General features: G+C 45.1%; 1 protein-coding gene across 8 annotated transcripts in view; it reads right to left on the reverse strand.

Annotated features, from left to right (window-relative positions):
- PSD3 (pleckstrin and Sec7 domain containing 3) overlaps positions 1-18,577 on the reverse strand; it is a 120,377-nt gene that overhangs the window by 101,385 nt on the left and 415 nt on the right. For 6 of the 8 annotated variants that reach the window (XR_009820803.1, XR_009820804.1, XM_062017356.1 and 3 more), the window contains exons 2-3: positions 7,552-7,668; positions 5,446-5,554 (exon numbers count right to left, since the gene is read on the reverse strand). Coding sequence is in view for 6 of the 8 variants with exons in the window: in XM_062017356.1 (XP_061873340.1) it covers positions 5,446-5,554; positions 7,552-7,668 (226 nt within the window). In the remaining 2 variants the exon portion in view is untranslated. The remainder of the gene's footprint in view (positions 1-5,445; positions 5,555-7,551; positions 7,669-18,577) is intronic. The other 2 variants (XM_062017355.1, XM_062017354.1) reach the window with 1 other exon arrangement.

Raw genomic sequence — 18,577 nt, forward strand, 5'->3', positions numbered from 1 at the left:
TTTGCATCATTTCCAACTAGCAACACCAAAGATGGGGTATCTACAAGAAAACGTATCAACTACACACTACTATTGTAAAAGTCCTGCAAGTCTTCAGTGTGTCAGAAAATGCAGTGGGACACTAGGAACAGCAATGAAAAAAGCAAGTACACATAACAGGAGAATGGAATTTTAATTGTGTAGGGGTGCCAGAGCTTTGAGATTTCCAGATTCCAGCCTTGCCTGTGCCCCTAGTAAATGCACACTCTTAAGTGCGCATCTGATGTACCAATCCACACGGGCTCTGTCCACCATAATTAAACAACACAAATGTGAAAATCAGGCAGCCCTTCAGCCCTCAGAAGATAAAGTTTTCCACCTTTTCAGGAAAGCAGAGCTGCAGAAGACAATACCAGACCAGAAAGTGAAGATGAGGAAGGTGCTACATTCATGCAATGCAAGGAGGATGCAGCAGAGCTTGACACACATGACTTGAAGTGACACAGAGAAAGCAAGTGAGGCAGAGGAGCAGCAAAGCACAGACTAGTAAGTTAGTGGTAACTAATTTTACAGGAGGTTACTGGGGTAAGGCTGTTTAAATCAGCATCACAGGACCATTAAAAAGTCCTCATGTCCAAGAAGGCCAATGGCATCCTGGGATGCATCAAGAAGAGCGTGGCCAGCAGGTCAAGGGAGGTTCTTCTCCCCCTCTCTATTCTGCCCTGGTGAGGTCTCATGTGGAGTCCTGTGTCCAGTTCTGGGCTCTCCAGCTCAAGAGGGACAGAGAACTTCTGGAGGGAGTCTGGCACAGGGCCACCAAGATGATCAGGGGATTGGAACATCTTTCATACGAGGAAAGGCTGAGGGAACTGGGGCTGTTTAGTCTGGAGAAGAGAAGATTGAGGGGAGATCTTATTAAAATTTACAAATATCTAAAGGGTGGGTGTCAGGAGGTTGGGACATCCCTTTCTTCTATTGTATCTAGCAACAGGACAGGGGGTAATGGGATGAAGCTGGAACACAAGAAGTTCCATTTAATCATAAGAAAAATCTATTTTACTGTGAGGGTGAGGGAGCCTTGGCACAGGCTGCCCAGGGAGGTTGTGGAGTCTCCTTCTCTGGAGGTCTTCAAAACCCACCTGGACACGTTCCTGTGTGACCTGATCTAGGTGAACCTGCTTCTGCAGGGGGGTTTGGACGAGACGATCTCTAAAGGTTCCTTCCAACCCCTACCATTCTATGATTCTACGATTAAGTACTTTCTTTGCTCTCAGAAGAAGTTAAAATAAATTCTACAGCAAAAGCAATCATTTCTGTGATATGGGCTCAGGAATGGGTGTGTGGCAAGTATGTCTTGTATCGTATTTTATGTGTCAGCTCTGGCACTGTTTGACCCCTTGCAGAGGTGATTTGGTGCGTGCTGCCAGGAGAAAGTTGACCTTTAGAACTGTTTTTTTGGCATTGTTTGGGGGCTTTTGTTATTCAGTTTTTGCAGGCTTGAGTTTGCTAAGCATGAGACAATTGGTGGCAGCCTGCAGCTGGGACCATCTCTTTTGGCAGAGGCGAGCTTTTAAATGAGCTCACTTGCCTCAGGATACCTCACTGTACACAAAACAGCAAGTGAGAGGCTTTCCAGAAAGCTATTTGTTTCACGGGGAATTCAAAAATAAGCTTCTTCCAGCAGCTGTTGGGAAAAAACAGATTTGTATAGCAATCCAGGGACTATTTGTACAGGCTTATTTGTGAAAGATGACATGAAATCCTGTGTTACACACCAGGGGTGAAAACTTTCTCCTCCTAGAAGCACCAGAGAAAAGACTATTCATAAGTCTTAAGAAACTATTTTCTTCCTAACAACTGTCCAGCAACTGTGTTGGATTTATTTTCTCATACAACAGAAATTACAAGGTACTTGGCTTTCATGTTTACTTAAGCAATGATTTCTTAGCACCCCCGTCTTTTTTCCCCAAGGAAGCACCTTTTAGGACCAAGACATTTTTTCTTTTTGGTATTTAAATGTATTAACTGAAAAAAAAAAAAAAGGCCTAAAGATAAAGCTGCTCCACAGAGATCACTGTTCCCACTGCCAGATCCAGAAGAGGGTATGTTTCCACATACAACAAGTACCCTTTATTTCAATGATGCTGAGAAGGCTTCTTGTCCAATTCCAGCCAAATTCAGTTTTTAAAAAACATTTTCTTTTGCTGGAAGGCAGAAGGCTGGGGTTTCTCCAAGGAAGGCAGCCAGGCAGCACAAGGGCATGTTGTCATGTATGATGCACCCTCCCTGGTCGTACAGCAGCAAGGACAGAAGCTCCCACGAGCTGCATGGAGACATGTAACAGCGGTCTCTGGGGTCTGGACCTGTTTCTGCTCTAAGTGATGCATCTGGGGTGGGAAGACAGGCAGTTGATAAAGAGAGGAGGAATCACACAGTTGCAATGAGTATGTCAGAGGTCACAAATATCCCAGATAAAACCAGACTGAGTGCAGCAAAGGAGGGAAATAAGAACTGTTTTTAATGTGGTAGTTTTCTTAGCATTTGAGTATCATCGATGAATATTGTATGTCATTAATGTCCCACAGAGAGGGACCTGGGAGTTCTGGTGGGCAGCAAACTAAATATAAGCCAGTAACGTGCCCTCGTGGCCAAGAAGGCCAATGGCATCCTGGGATGCATCAAGAAGTGTGGCCAGCAGGTCAAGGGAGGTTCTCCTCCCCCTCTCCTGTGCTCTGGTAAGGCCTCATCTGGAGTCCTGTGTCCAGTCTGGGCTCCCCAGCTTGAGGGACAGAGAACTTCCAGAGAGTCCAGCACAGGGCCACGCATATGATAGAGGACTGGAGCATTTTTCTTAGGAGGAAAGGCTGCAAGAACTGGGGCTGTTTAGCCTGGAGAAGGCCCTCAACACTTATAAATTCCAGAACTCCCAGGTCCCTCTCTGCAGGCAATCAATGATGAGCATTTATGAATACCTAAAAAGTGGGTGTCAAGAGGATGGGCTGAGTCTTTTCCTGTGGTGCCCAGTGACAGGACAAGGGATAATGGTCAAAAGCTGGAACACGGGAAGTTCCACTTGAACATGAGGAAAAACTACTTTCCTGTGAGGGAGAGGGAGCCCTGGCACAGGCTTCCCAGGTTGGGTATGGCGTCTCCTTCTCTGGAGGTTTTCAAAACCCACCTGGACGCATTCCTGTGTGACCTGATCTAGGTGAACCTGCTTTAGCAGGGGGGTTGGATTGGATGATGTTTAGAGGTCCCATCCAATGCCAACCATTCTGTGAGTCTGTGAAGCCCCTCTTCTACAGGCACCTAGCTTTTTTTCCCCCCCTCCTCTCACCTGTGAAAATGACCATAAGCTTCAACCTGGAAGGCAAGAATCAGTATGGTGGTTTACTAACAAAGTCTGCCATCTCCAGTGAAGGCAAACAGAGTGTTTGCAACAGTCACCTCCAATCATTCTTCCTTGTCAGTTGGCTTGTCCAATCCAAGTATTTTAGTACCCAATGAAAAAAAAATATACCCTCAACAGCATCCAGCAGGGCTTCAGTAATGTGGTTGTGGCTGAAAGGGAAAGAATAAACTGCAAGGCAGAAGTAATTAAGCTGTTCTTAATTCTTCTGGCCTTATCCCCATCACTGGTTTGCTTGAAATCTTTCATAGTTTGCCCCATGAAAAGTATACCTTCAGTTGTTTTAAAGACAACTGTGGAAAGCAGCGGGTTTGTTTAGATTTTTGGTGGTATTTTTTCCCTCCTCAACTTACACAGAGAAGGACAGAGAGACTTTGAGGCATACCTGCTTCCTCCTAAAATGTGTGTCATGATATATTCAATGTATGTCAAATCAACTGAAGCCAGGACTTGATGCTCAGAACCCGGCTTTGTACTACTGTGCCCTCAGTCGCCCTGTCCTCCAGTTATTAAGCAGTTAAAACCTACTTACTTGAAGAAAAAGAAGCAGAAAGGGCAGCGCCACTCTCATTTATCCATTACTGTCAGACACCTTCCTGGAGGAGGAGGATGCATTTGCCTATGTCAGTGTGAAGCCAGTCTGGGTAGGCAGAATGTCACCCAGTTTTAGGGTACAATTCACAAATGTTACACATTAACCACTGTTAAATATTTGTAAACTCTCCCTTGAAGTCACTCCTGTTTCACTAACTGCTCGCCCCTAATGGTAGTTTCTGATTAATAAAAGAACAGAAGGAGATTCAGAAACAAGGCATGAAGCAGCACAGGAGAACCAGAAAAGTACACACATAAGCCAGTATATCTGAGTTATTCTGTGCTATATTTTATTTTAGGGCTCAGTACTCACTCAGATGAGAATACCCATCACATTTGATAACTCTTTTGCTTAGTGAAAACAATAGATTCACTTGGATTTATTAGACACAGCACACTTTATTTAATGCCAGACTCCAGAAATGTACTAATGCCTGCTGACAATGCACTCACACCATGTCTCTCCAAACAAGAAATGAAGTTATCATGATTCACATGAAAGTACAGTACACATTTTCTGGCAATTTGTAAAAGTTTTTAGAATTCCTAAACGAGGACATTTGGGTTGTTTTGGTTTTTTCACCTCAGCTCTTAGGATTTCCCAAGTGAAAGGCCAAAACTTTATAAAATCCAGGGAGAAACCTTTTACTCATTTTCCAGACTTCAAAATGCTGCACTTCTCTGGCAAGAAGGGAGTCTTCTTTAATTAAAAGTGACATTCCAGAAAGTTTCCAATTAGAAGAGATCAAGGTACAAAGAGAGCAGCCTAAGGAAATGCTTCTGCAAAGAGAGCTGGGATTTTTGATAACTGCAACAAGGCAACAAAAAAGGTATAGTTAGCTACATTTCTTCTAAGCTTGTGCTGCAAAAAGGTAGGAAATGCTCTGTACAAGAAAAGAACCAAAAGAAGATCAGTCATTAGATACTGCACCTGGATTTCTTGATTTCCTAACTGCAGAAGACAGAGCAGTTCGGGTACCACCTCAGGTATTTGAATTAAAACTTTATTTGCCTCTAGCTGTAGAAAGAGCATCATGAAGGCCATGAAGGGCATTCCTGGAAGGACCTCCAGGGAGAGATGGTTGTGTTTCAGCATGTGCAATTACAGAATGCATGGCTGAAACGACTCTGCTGCAGAGGAGTCTGGGATTCCCTCCACTAGCATGTCTCCAGCACTTGAGACCCTGTTGTCACATCAAGGTGGTCCAAGCAAGCCAAAGAGAAAAGGAGGTGGGGAGGGGCTGTAAGACAGGGAACTCCAGTCATTTTCTGGGGCAAAACCAGCAGGTTCCTTTGTGTCTGGTACAATAATCCAGCATAGCACAGCGAGTGACCACTCATAGGGTCATTAGGAGCAGCTTCTGGAAAACTTTCTTGAGTGGCTTAAGAGAATCTTTTGGGGTTGGCTTTTTTGAGTTGGGGTGGGGTTTTTTTTTCAGACCATAGTAATAAATAGCACTTACCCATTTCTGAAGACTTCTCTTCTTCCGAGACAAATAAAAATTCATATTTGGCCTTGGCAACAGCCTGGGCATGAGCTGATACATCATTATCCCACACAAATGCTTCTGCCTGTAGAGTCAAAATAAACAAAGCTTATCTACCTTTTAGTGAAAAAACAACAGCAAGAGCATGAAATCACTTCAGGTGGACTGTCTGGTAGGATTTTCAAAGTGTTTCATTTAACTGTATCACCACAAAGATCAACACCAGAGTAAGCATGGGCTAACTCAGAGCACCAGAGTGCTCTGAGAAGAACTCACCTCTATGTCTCATAACCCAAGCATTTCACTAACGTACTAAGCTGTGATGTTAGAGCACTCAGTCCCTCACACTTTTAGCCAGCTTACCCACTTGAAAGGCCAGCAGCGCTGGGCACCCACCTCAGTAATACCAGGCAGGGTTAAAAATGTCTAGGGAATGGCATCAAGAATAGCAAATTTGGATGTAGCAAAACTATGACCCATGGAAAAATCATAAATGGGGAAGTCTTGTTCCTTTGGAAGGAGCAAGAGCAGTGCAAGAACTACAACAAGGATGATCAGAAATGGGAAAAACTTTAAGGTACATAAATGTACCTTAATGTACCTAAATGTACTTCAAGCAAGTGCTGCTTGAAGGTCCCCATTGGGCAGCCCATGCCTGACCACTGCCATCTGGATCAGCACAATAGCCTAACCTGGTTTTATGACCAAACCACACAAGTCAAACCTCCCTCTGCAGCGAAGAGGTGGTCTCACTGGCTAGCAGTGGAGCACCTGGGGGAAGGGATGGACAGACAGATTGAGCACCTCAGTGCCACCAGCCCCCTTCTCACTGCTTCCTGCTTTTAAGAGGCAGTTTGACACTGCAAAGGTCCAGTTTCTCAAGACAAAGGCTGCAGGACTAAGATTAAAATTTTTCTAATCAGGTGGGGGATAAATCATACCTCCAAGATAAAGGACACATCAGCAATAAACTGTAGTGCAAAAATGCAGTCAGCATTAAGTTTCTCCCCAGCTGGGGAAGATGGAGCCCGTAATTCTTTCTGAAGTGACAGATGAAATAAATCACTAACTCTATAAATTCTTCAGTGACCTTTACATTAATACCCTGTGTTTCAGGCAGCCAGACGTTGCAGCATAGCAAGTCTTTGCATGGTTCACACTGGCAGAGGTCTTGGCTTACAAAAATACTCTTCAAAAATAAAAGAAACCAGATGGAACACATTCTGCCCCCCAGGACAATAATAACTTTTATGGACTTCCACAAAATACCTTATAGTAAGCATGAGCTACAAACAGAAATTCAAAGTACAGGAGACATGTAATTCACAGGTACGCATGGTCAAGGCTCTTTAATCAGAGATGGATGTATGGACAAATCTAAACATTTCTTCAAGGCCAGCCCTCCAACAACTACATTTTCTTCAAAGAGCATATTGACAAAGAGCTATCTTGCCCCATGCTCTAGAACTTTCTTGCTCTGGGTTTTCCTGGCCTTTTACCCCCATTTTTTCTCCCACTTTTCTGGACTGCACCAGTTCTCCAGGATTTAGTCCAACACACCTCTTTAATAAATGGCCAGTAGCTCTTACACAGGAGTATTAGATATGTGTATCTACTATTCAATGGTCCAACTGTTCATCACTAGGGCTTCAAAAGGCATTGTGATAGATCTGCTAACATTAGCCTACCAAATTCATTGGGGAAAATGTGATGAGACAGAAAAGGGCTTTCTAGCCCAAAGATGATTGTCAAGAGCATGACAAAACAAGCTTGGAAGAAGCCTTCACGTCTCCCCTGCTTTTATAAGGCTGCATTAATTTGCATGAAGGGGAGCCGGAAGGGCTAGAAAAGGAACAGCCAGACCCAGAAGCACAGAGGAGGAGACTGTCAGCCTGTAATAGCCTGGACGGGAGTAGCGTATAGAGCCAGACTATAAGTCAGCCCACCCCAATGGATGCGAAGGGATGTAACAATTAAAAAACTAGCCAGTGCCAAATCCCACTCACAGATGAAGGAAATGGAAAATAAAATGGATAGAACAGTCTTAGTTCCTGAGCAGCCAGGAATTTCTGATCTACACACCTGTGGGACACAGCATCTCCATCCCTCGGCCGTGCTCCTTGAGGTTTCACAGACATCTGCTGCACTGAGCTTCCCTGCCAGCAAACATGTTTTCCAAGGGTCTGTATTTGCCTGTACCTTACATAAAGCAATGAAAAAGAGTCCAATTCACAGCATCCTCTGCATCATCCAATAGCAGGCAGAAATTAATGGCTAAATTATTTTTTTTTCAGTTTGTGGGGCAGCTTTTATCAGAGTTGGGTGCCTATGGACTGCAAGACCTATCTTGGAGTCTGAAAGGGTAACTTGATTTTCAGAAGTGCTCAGCACTGCTGATGAGAATTACAGGTACTGGCTTGTGCATGGAAACAGCTGAACATAACGTCTATTTAGGTTGTCAGAGTATTGTAAGGATGTGTAAAGATGAAGCAGTTCAGAGCCTCCAGATCCAGGCTCAAGGATAAGTTTATGATCTTTCAAACAAGATATAACAAAAAGAGAAAGGAAGAGGGGGAGAAAGTGAGGATGCTGTGAGGTTAGAGCTGGCTTTTGAGACTATTGCTTTACTGTTTGTTGTCCTTCCTTAGAAACAGAAAACAAACAGGAAAAATATAACAACACAGAAAATCAAGAGAAAACACGTGCTCTCCTCTTTTTCTTACAGTATGCCACTCACCCAAACCGTGCATTAGTTATCATGCCCCAAAACCAGGAGCCTAGACAAGGGACGGACAAACATTTACTGCATTTTCCAAGCTGCATTAGCAAGGATTAAGTACAAGCAAGATTGGAAGGGATATAAAACTCTTGCTTAAGCTTTCTCCCTCAGCTCAAGAGAAATTAAATTTGCATCCAGGTCAGCTTCTCTCAGAGGGCTTTAACCACCACCTTTGATGGATCTGATGTTTGTCACTCCTAGAGAGGGTGACGGTTTGCTCAAAGCATCAATCCCCTTAAATCAGCCCAGCTGTACATACATTTCTCATGAGCCGCACACACAGAGGTTTTTCAGTGCAATCACGCTCTGGGCAGAGCAGCAGCAAGTTCCTGCTCATTCGTTCACCCCTCTCCCAGTGCTTTCAGCCTGTTTAGACATGTTTGATCAAGCCTGCTTCTCTGGGCCATGGTTCTTGGTCAGGAGCAGTGGAAACTCCTCCCAGTATAATGTTCGTGAAGCTGTGTTAGCTTGGACATGGCAGTCACTACCCCTCAGAGCTCTTGGCAACACACTGGACCAGTTTCTGTTGACCTCACATATGGCTTTGGTATGAGTGAACAGAGGTCCTTATCTCGCTGGCCATTTGTCCCTTGCTGAGGGAGTAGAGATTGTTTAGGATGCATCTACAGCACTCACAATCATTTCAGGGCAGCACAGGAAACAAAGGTGCTGAATCTGTGTCCCGGCAGTGAGCTGAGCAACACGAGGATGCTAGGGTCCCAGGGATTCTACTTTTCCAGTGGGAGCTGCCAAGCACAGGTAAGTTAGCCCTGCACAAAGCATGCACACTGCCTCTGCTCCTCTCTGCTCTCTGAAGATGCAAACTGGAGCAACGGGTTAATAGCTCCAAGGAGGAACCATTGCCACAATTCACCCCCCAGAAGTGGTTTTAGTTGAGAGTTGTCTGCCATCTGTCTCTAGGTTTCAACTCCACTTGTGAGCTCCCCTCAAACTGCCCCTCCAAAATCCCAGTGGTTTTTAGACAAGGCATGGTGACTCATCGAAGCCTGAAGAAAATGATTCTCCTTGCTACAGGAAGGACCTGAGGGCACTGGAGCATGTCCAGAGACAGGCAACAAAGCTGGTGAAGGGTCTAGAGAAAAAGTCTGATGAGGAGCAGCTGAGGGAGCTGGGATTGTTTAGTCTGGAGGAGGCTGAGGGGAGACATGATCACTCCTACAACTCCCTGAAAAGAGGCTGTAGAGGGATGAGGGTCAGTCTCTTCTCCCAAATAATGAGTGATAGGAAAAGAGGAAATGGCCTCAAGTTGCACCAGGGGTGATTTATATTGTAAATCGGGAAGAACTTTTTAACTGAGAGGGTTGTAAAACACTGGCACAGGCTGCCCAGGGGGGTGGTGGAATCAGCATCCCTGCAGATATTTAAAAGCTCTGTAGATGAGGGATGGGCTTGGCAGTGTGAGATTAGTGGCTGGACTCAACGATCTTAAAGGTCTTTTCCATCCAAAATAATTCTATGATTCTGTGATTCCTTTCTCTATGGAAGAAAAGCCCCAAAGCATCTTCTTTTGAAATCAGCTGAGGTTCTAGTTGGGGCCTTTTTGACGACAGATCATTTTCTTCTTGAGGATTTGTTGTTTTGTTTTTTTTTTAAAACCTACATCTCAGAGAGGATTGAGAAATATTCAAATCTGGTTCTCTCAATACCATTTGCATCTGAGCAGACAGAAGAGCTGGGCTCCACCTCTCTCATTCTCAGTGGAAAAGGATGACCTTATCCATAGCCGCTGGGACAAGGAGAAGGAATGGGTCAGTCTGAGCACAAAGAGCTGGTATGAACCTATATCTCTTGAAAGACTCACGCTTAAGATTTTCTTTAAAAACGTCTTATAAGGAAGTGTTTAAAGGAGCAGATAATTAACTGGCAAATGTCAGTCTGGAGTTTCTCAGACCCCTTGAGAGGACAGATGCTGTTCAACAGACTGACTCCTCACAGCAGACCTGGGAAAATGGTTCCTGGGAAAAAAAACAGAATAGGATAGGTGCCCAATCTTGAGCCTTCAGGAAGCAAGAGTCAGCCAAAATGCTTGGACAGTGGGAGACCAGTCATGCTAAAGAAAAACATCAGCAGGAAGGGGTCTAAGGACCTTTCACAAAGGGCTGCAAGCCAGAACAGAGAGGTCAAAGCATCCTCAGGGCAACCCCTGCAAACTTTCTTAATCAAACTCAGCCACTCTACCTCCAGAAAGAAATGCTACTCCAGTTCTTCCAGGCTTACTGGAAAACCTGGAAGGAACTGGCTTGTTGAGGTGTGGGTCTCCACAGCTAAGCCATGCTATGAGGCAGCCTTAGGGGAGCCCCAGTTTTGCACACGCATGCTTTTGCACATCCCAGAGCTGACTGCCTTTCCCCTCAGCCCGGTGGCTGATGGGTGCCAGCTGCCTGCAGGCAGGTGGTAGCCCCTGTGACAGTGGCACAGGACCTGCTGGCAGCTCCGCAGAGCGAAGTGGGGAGATGCCATGGTGGCCACAACAGAACTGTCAGCACTACTGCAGGGAAGCAGGGAGAAGCAAGGAGAAGCAGGGAGCAGCAGTCCCGTGCTGTAAAAGCACGGCCAGCTGCAGAGGACTTCAGAGCCACATCTGCTGTGCTTGTTCTCACTGCTTAACCAGCATCCTTAGCAGCAAAGGACCTGGATTCCTCTCAGGGGCCTATCAAATGCCCTGAAACAGTGAGCTTATGCTTTGAGGACAAGTGTAAACATCTAGCTTCATATTTCCTTCTGTACCCCAAGAGTTTCCCCAGAGACTGGCAGAAATACAGGAACTGGTAACAGAGCTAGCTTCAAAAAAAATACACAAATGAAAGAAAGGCAGGAAAGATGTTTCCACAGCTTTACAGCCTTCTCCATCAAGTTCACAGCAGAGCAAAAGTGCCGTGTGAGACAAGCTGCAATGCCACAGTCAAGTCTACAGAATCACACATTGAGAGCTCTACCTCTGCTGTCAGAGTTGGACAATGGCCACAGCAGCCTGGTACACTAGTAGCCAGCCCTGTTTAAGGACTATTACCATTTCTATGGGAGTGTGAGCTTTTGACAGGTCATACCAATTGTTTTGAAAAGACTTCTGTTGAGCTTTTCTGATGTCACTTGCTGAAGTAATGGATGAAATGCAGAATGCTGGAGTTAAAATAAACAAGCTAGCTGGTGAAGGTTAGTGCACTGGCAGCAGAGAGAGAGCAAAGAGAGTGCTGCTGCTTACAAAAAGGCGGCTAACAAGGTATGTATTTTTTACTTCCACGTGACATACACCATGTTCGTGTTTTGCTCACACAAACATCTCCATGTTACTAGACACATTTTGAATTCTTAAAGCATTAGTAAAACACATTCCAACTCAAAAAAAAAAAAAACCAACCAAAACAAACCAGGAGTTTTGCATGACAAAATCTCAGCTGGAGTTGACAGAAGTTAATGCTAGCAAAAGATCTGGAAGAGAAGAAATAGAAGCTTGGGTTTTAAACATTCCTAACTACCAGAAAAGGTAGCAGCGAGAGAGCCAGAAGGCGAGCAAGGGAAGAAAAGGGCTTGTGTGAGGGCACTGCATGAAGCTGTTGTTCAGCAGAGAAGTCTGGATTACAGAAAGGGATAACCAACTCAGCTAGGGCTTTTCAGCTGAAGGAAAGAGGCAGCTGTGGAACACACGGCAGAGATGTACACAGTCAATAAGGGGTCTGAAAAAGGCAAAGTGCAATCAGTGATTCACCACCTCTTTTAATACAACAGCCAGAGGACATCAAAGGAAGGTATTAGGAGTCGGCACCACATCAAACAAGAGATGATGCCTCACATAGTTTGCAGTCAAAACCAGAGACCTCTCTGCAAAGCAATGTCATGGAAACCAAAATCCTATGGGAGCTGAAAAGGAAGGCAAACAAGGTCAAGGGATACAAATCCACAACATGCATAGATATCACATCCTTCTCATGAAGCTCCAAGCTGAATTCCTTCCAAGCTCTGCTGACATCCACAACCACGTACATGCTCCTGGGCTAACCTGACCTTGGGTCCAAGCCAGCGCAGCCAGCCACTCTTAACCTGTTTACCAGGCTTTGGCACAGCCCTGGGCCAGGCACATCTTCAGGCTTGGTACTACCCAGCCAGCTCCACACCTCAGCCCTCACTGCCATGCACTCCACACCTTCACACCAGGGAGGGGTTCAACAGAAAGGCAGCGACTGACCAGGGCACAGCAGGCTGCCCATGATGCTCCCTGTGTCACGGGAGGTGTTTGCCAGGAGCAGGCTGGAAATGGCAAAACTGAAAGAAAAATGCAGATACCATCGGAGCTGATCTCTCAGCTCAAAGGCAGACTTCACAAAAGTTCAGTGTCTGACAAGAGGCTCAATTCAGGAATGAAGCACGGGAGTCACCACTTAGAAAAAGGCACAGGAACAGTGACAAACAAGGGATACGCTTTTTTTGTGGTTTCAGTCAAGCAGCTGCAAGTAAAATTTGGTTTTGGTCTGGTTTACACCTGCTCTTGGGTTTTCTCCCCTTAAGGAAATGTTTGCTTGGTTGTTTGGTGGAAGCTGTTAGGAAGTAGTCAGCTGCTGTACTGAATTAACCACTTTTTATTATGCAAAAGTTGGCACTGTCTGAGCTGTAACTGCATGAATGTGAACAGTACATTAATTCAAAGTCTGTATGATTACACTTTATCATTAAATATCGCTCAGCATTTCACATTTGCCATGCCAGTGATTTCTGACGTGTGCCACCTGGACCTCTGGATGCCTGTGCATTATTTCTCATGTATGTGCAAGAACCAAAGAAAGCCCATCGAGGGGCAGGCTTCAGCTCACTGCTCAAACCAACATGTTCTTACATAAAAAAGGTAAAGACAGTAAAAAAAGATCCAAAACTTCTAATAAAGTCACAGTGCAACTATTTGTCCAGAGTTAAACAACATTGGGATGGGGGCCTGATTTGAGTAAAAAACACAAAAGACAGGATCTTTTACTCAGATAATGCAGTGGCACATGTGCTGGACATCTTGCATTTACTTTTGTCTGTCCAGTCTGTTCTGAGTATATTTAACAAACTGACAGACTTTATCTTTTCGGCAAGTAATGCACGTCCATCATCTTTAGGTGTCTCAGATGGCAGAACGAATTTTAGACAGGCATGCCCTGAATGGATTACAGCTCCATGGAAGTTAAAATTTGTTGGATATGCCTAAGTGCCTTATGCACCAACCAGAAACTACCTCTGTATGTTTAAGTGACTAAATTCTTTCTAAAACTCAAGACAATATCTGCTGAGCCTTGAGAACTTGCCAGGTGCATTCTCGTCCATGCACTGTGCATTCTCTATGTCTGGCTAAGTAAGTGCTGATTTTACGGATAGAAGTAAAGGACAGGATACCAGGACAGCTTATCTTCCTGCATCTAAATAAATATTTTAAACATGGTTTGAAGACAGTATCCCAAAGTGACTAAAGCATTCTTTGCACTTCAATTTCAGTGAACAGTAAAAAGAACACCAAAAATTTATATTTGCAAAGGTGTAAAAACCTGCATTTCCTCTGTGGCAAGGGCAAACTGTAGAGCCACCACACAGCAACAGAGCATGCAAAAAGTGGTATGTAACTTAGACATGGATCATTGACCCCACATGATTATTTCATATCATCTTTTTAAATCAGCTTTAGAGACTTCACCTAAATTGTTCTTTCACAGAGTCTTAACTAGATTTAACTTAAGTTTTTCAGATCAGAAATTTTACTGAAGTTTGATCTGAACCGTCTTCTCCTTGGCACAATCGAGGCAAAAGCTAGAAGTCACACCAGCAAATTTCACATATGCCTCCTGCTGTGCAAGTACTGGGGGAATGAAAAGATGTTGTTGCAAAAGGAGACTGTTTGCTCGAAAAGAAAGTGTGAGTAAAGGAGTGCCAGCACCAGCATCCTCGGGCAGCTGTGGCCCCGCAAATGGTCAGGAGCCACCAGGCAGTTTCAGATGCAGCAGGAGACACCAAAGGTGATGATAATATCCCCCACACACAGCACAGTGTAGGCCAGCTGGCACTCCTGTCACACTGGCAAAGAAGTTCATACTTCCTTTTTCCTCATGAGACCACAGTTTGTCCACAGAAGACTAAGCTAACAAAAACCAGAACTTGCTGGTAATAGAATTTCTTTTCTTTTGAGAAAATGGCTTTCTTGGTAAGGGCTCTTCCCTTAAAGCTGAAATGCAGCCATATCTCAGGCTTAAGTGTATCTTGCCATCACACTTGGCATCTGTTCAGCCCGGGAGATGTAGTTATTAACCCAATGACACTTCCTGTTTGAAAACTGTTGTAAAAACATGAGTACACTTTGGAGATAAGCCACCTCTTCCACCATGCCATTTCACACTAAGAGAAAGAGACATTCATTCATTGCTTCTGCAAAAAGGCTTACGCTGTTTAATCTGTGCTGTCTGGGTTATCTTCTTCCTGCTTTCAGACTGCCGTATCATGGACTCAAGATGATGCCCTCTTGCACAGTCCTTTGACCACATGCCAAAAAAATTGCAGTGGCTGCAATGCGAAGCCCTTAGCAGCTCCAGCCAGGCTTAGCCCAGCAGTCACAGCACTGAAAGTCTATTGGTACAGTTAGCAGAGCAAGCCATGGCAAATGCCATATGCTTTCCACACACAGAGTCAGCAGCGGCTGAGGCACTCGGCAGAGGCAGAAACAGAGCTCCTGCTCTGACAGACAGTTTGACTCCCAACCAACAGTTTGATCTGGTGCCCCAGCAGGTCTTTTTGCTTACGGCACCCAGAAGTACAGTCAATCCAGGAGCAATTCAGATTTCAAAGGTCAGATAATGCTTGAGCTCCTCTGATTCCTGATTCAATTCTGTAGCAACCTAGCCTGTCCTCACCCTACCCTGCTTTTAAGCCCCATTCACAACTTGCCTTGCATATCTCCGTAGTGGGGAATAAACACTCAGCTGCATTAGCAACCCAAGGAGCCTGTGGTCTCAAACTGGAGCTGGCACAACAGCAAGATGAATCTTAGGGCAAGGAGAGGCTGTGCTCAGACAAAGCACCTGGAAACATCTTGCAGAAGCATACTTCAAATAGTTCTGTTCATGAGAGGAATGGGACACTCACAGTCAAATCAAAAGTGTCAGACAGACACCTAGAGCTAGTCTCAAGGAGCTTTTTCATCCCATAGCATAGAATTTCTGCTTCTTGCAACCTCATCTCAACAGCAAACAGGAAAAAAGGACTGGAAACAGCCTTTGTTACCATGGGTGCTGGGGGACAGGATTCCCTTTAGAAAGAGATGCAGACATTCAAGACACAAGTTTCTGAAGAGCTAATTTGTCCATCTGCAGCCCCACTTCTCCTCATGGCAACTATCTGGACGAGCAATTTTTCACATGTACCTCCTCTCAGCCATGCTTCCAAAGGGAAGAATCCACCCAGTAGGATGCAACGAACCTCCCCAGGCCACGGAGCGGGTCTGGATGGGAGAGCCAGACCATGAAATATCTGCACCTACAGAAGCTTTTTCTATCAGGAGAGAGTCATGAGGATATGGCCCTTCCTGGAGAATTGGTGGTGCGTGTGGCTTACTAGGGACACTGCTCCCACCCCTTCCCATAAACCTCGCACCAACCAATTCTACCAGCAGCCTCATCCCAGAGCTGACATGCAACGGGATACTCTGGCTAGTGCCTGACTAGTCTGACCTTTGAGTCTTGGCAGCAGTTCATGGGTTTGCCGGCCTCTGATGGGGCACAGTAGCTTGGCAGATGGCTCGCTGGCACTCTGAGGACACATCAAATCCTACTCTCCAGACACTACCCCCTCGCTCTCTTCCTTGGGCTCCCTTCCCCTAAACCACTATGTTGTGCTACCTCTAAATTATCTTTAAGCCAGCACCCAGCAGTACCCCAGGCTCTTGCTGGCTCTCAGAATCCTTGCAACTAAGCAGAGAAACTCCAAAAAAGAAACCCACACAACACCTCAGAAAAAATAACCCTGGCTCCCAAGTCTGCCAGCCTATCTCTCCATGGAGCAGAGATCATTTCAAGCAACAGCTCTGCTGCATGCACAAGGACGGTTTATCAGTCATGGCCAAAGCATCCTTCCTCTACACCAACGGCTGCATGTGGGGTTTGACTTGTGCCACCTCGATCACCCAAATGCAAAAGCTCCTAGTATTGGCTCACAGTATGCCCATGGAGACCATCATCTCCAGCGATGCATCATGGCACTGGTCCACAGTACTGTCACAGACAGACAGCTTCTTCATCCTGCAGGAATCAAACCCCTAACCATCTCTTAAAATGCAAAATTTCCCTGGTAAAATGGGCAAGAATGGAAAGGACTGTTCTGGGGAGGAGGTGGGGAGGGTAGATACTCTGAACAACATCCAGATCTTTCAGTTGTGCAGCTTGACAATTCCAAAGAAATTCTTGCTGAAATAAAGACCACAAGCATGTTCATTAGGATCCTCACTGCTCTCTTTCCCCTTAATTTGATGGCATAGAAACAGAAAGAGTAACTCAGATAATCTGCTCAAGCACCAATAACACATGAATTTTCTTTATGCATCAAGCTTTTTGTTGTTGTTGTACTGACTTTTGAAGAGAGCAGCATGTAAGTTTCTTAGAATTATTTTTAACATCACCTCTACCGCAAACGATTTTTTTATACTCTCCTGCAATTAATCAAGGCTATAGTTGAAGCGGAACAATTGCACAAGGACTCCTGCATGGTTTAACCTCACCTTCTCTCCCACCAAAGGCATACCCCAAAACCAACATCTCTACAGCCAACCTCTCAGTCTGTGTAAACCAACAGAGCTAGGTCAGACCCACAGCTAACAAACTGGTAACATCAGCTGAAACACATCAACTAAAGATGCAACTGACAAAAAAAGCATTTGGAGGAAGAAGAGGTTTCTTTCTACTAGCTAAAACAGAAAGGCTTGGATGATTCTCAACAGCCTATTACAGTTGCTTCAAACACTGGGTGTACAACCACTAGTTTCATTAGAAACACTGCATTTGACTTTCGCTCTCTGTTTTAATGGCCCAACGCAAAGACAGAATTAAAAGCATGACTGGAGCTGCAACAGTAGTAATTGTAGGTGCCTATTACGCACCCAAATCATTTCCATAACACATAGATGTGCTCTGTCTGACAACATACTAATCTGGCACCCTGTGGGAGCCAGGTAATTGTTGTTTATGGCAGGGAAATACTGCATCTCTATGAGAATTTAGCATCTTCAGTGAGTTTGTGTAAAGTTCAAGCTCTATGTTTATGTTTCCATTTACAGCATAGCTCCAGTCCACAGCAGCAAGAATGAAGATGGTAACACAACTGCACAGGGGTGATCCCATGTACATTTAGTGTTCTAAAACTTTTGACCTGTGGTTAATTCATCTCAACCCCACTCCTCATCAAAGAGCACAAAGCTACTACTCAGCCAAAGACACTGGCTTTCTCACAACATCTCACTCAATTCAAGAACGGGACTGGAACATCTTTCATATACAAGGAAAGGCTGTGGGAAACTGGGGCTGTTTAGTCTAGAAAAGAGAAGACTGGGGGGAGATCTTATTAACCATTTACAAATATCTAAATGGTGGATGTCAGGAGGTTGGGACATCCCTTTTTTCTATGGCATCTAGCAACAGGACAAAGGGTAATGGGATGAAGCTTGAACACAAAAAGCTCCACTGAAACATAAAACTATTTCACTGTGAGGGTGAGGGAGCAGTGGCACAGGCTGCCCAGAGGGGTTGTGGAGTCTCTTTCATTGGAGGGCTTCAAGACCCGCCTGGACATGTTCCTATGTGACCTGATCTAGGTGATCCTGCTTCTGCAGGGGGGTTGGACTAGATGATCTCTAAAGGTCCCTTCCAACCCCTACCATTCTATGATTCTGTGATTAAGAGAGCTTGCCCGCACAGCAACAGTGCTGATTTGTTACACAGACAGGTTACATGGAGGCAGGAGCAAAATCAACTGTACAGGATGCAGGTTGGAGGGTCCTATCTCTGGGGTGGAGGTCCCAGTGCAGCCTCCCTGCTGCAGTTGCTGTCTCTGGACATCTAGCAGTAATAAGCAGAGAAGCAGGCTCTGAGGGTTGGGTCTTTTTTCCCTTAGTAAAGTGTAAAAAGGAGAGGAGGAAAAGGAAACTAAGAAGATGGGAGAGGGAGAGGGAGAGGGAGAGGGAGAGGGAGAGGGAGAGGGAGAGGGAGAGGGAGAGGGAGAGGGAGAGGGAGAGGAGAGGAGAGGAGAGGAGAGGAGAGGAGAGGAGAGGAGAGGAGAGGAGAGGAGAGGAGAGGAGAGGAGAGG

This window comes from Colius striatus, chromosome Z (genome assembly GCF_028858725.1).
Source record: "Colius striatus isolate bColStr4 chromosome Z, bColStr4.1.hap1, whole genome shotgun sequence".
Taxonomy (NCBI): Eukaryota; Metazoa; Chordata; class Aves; order Coliiformes; family Coliidae; genus Colius; species Colius striatus.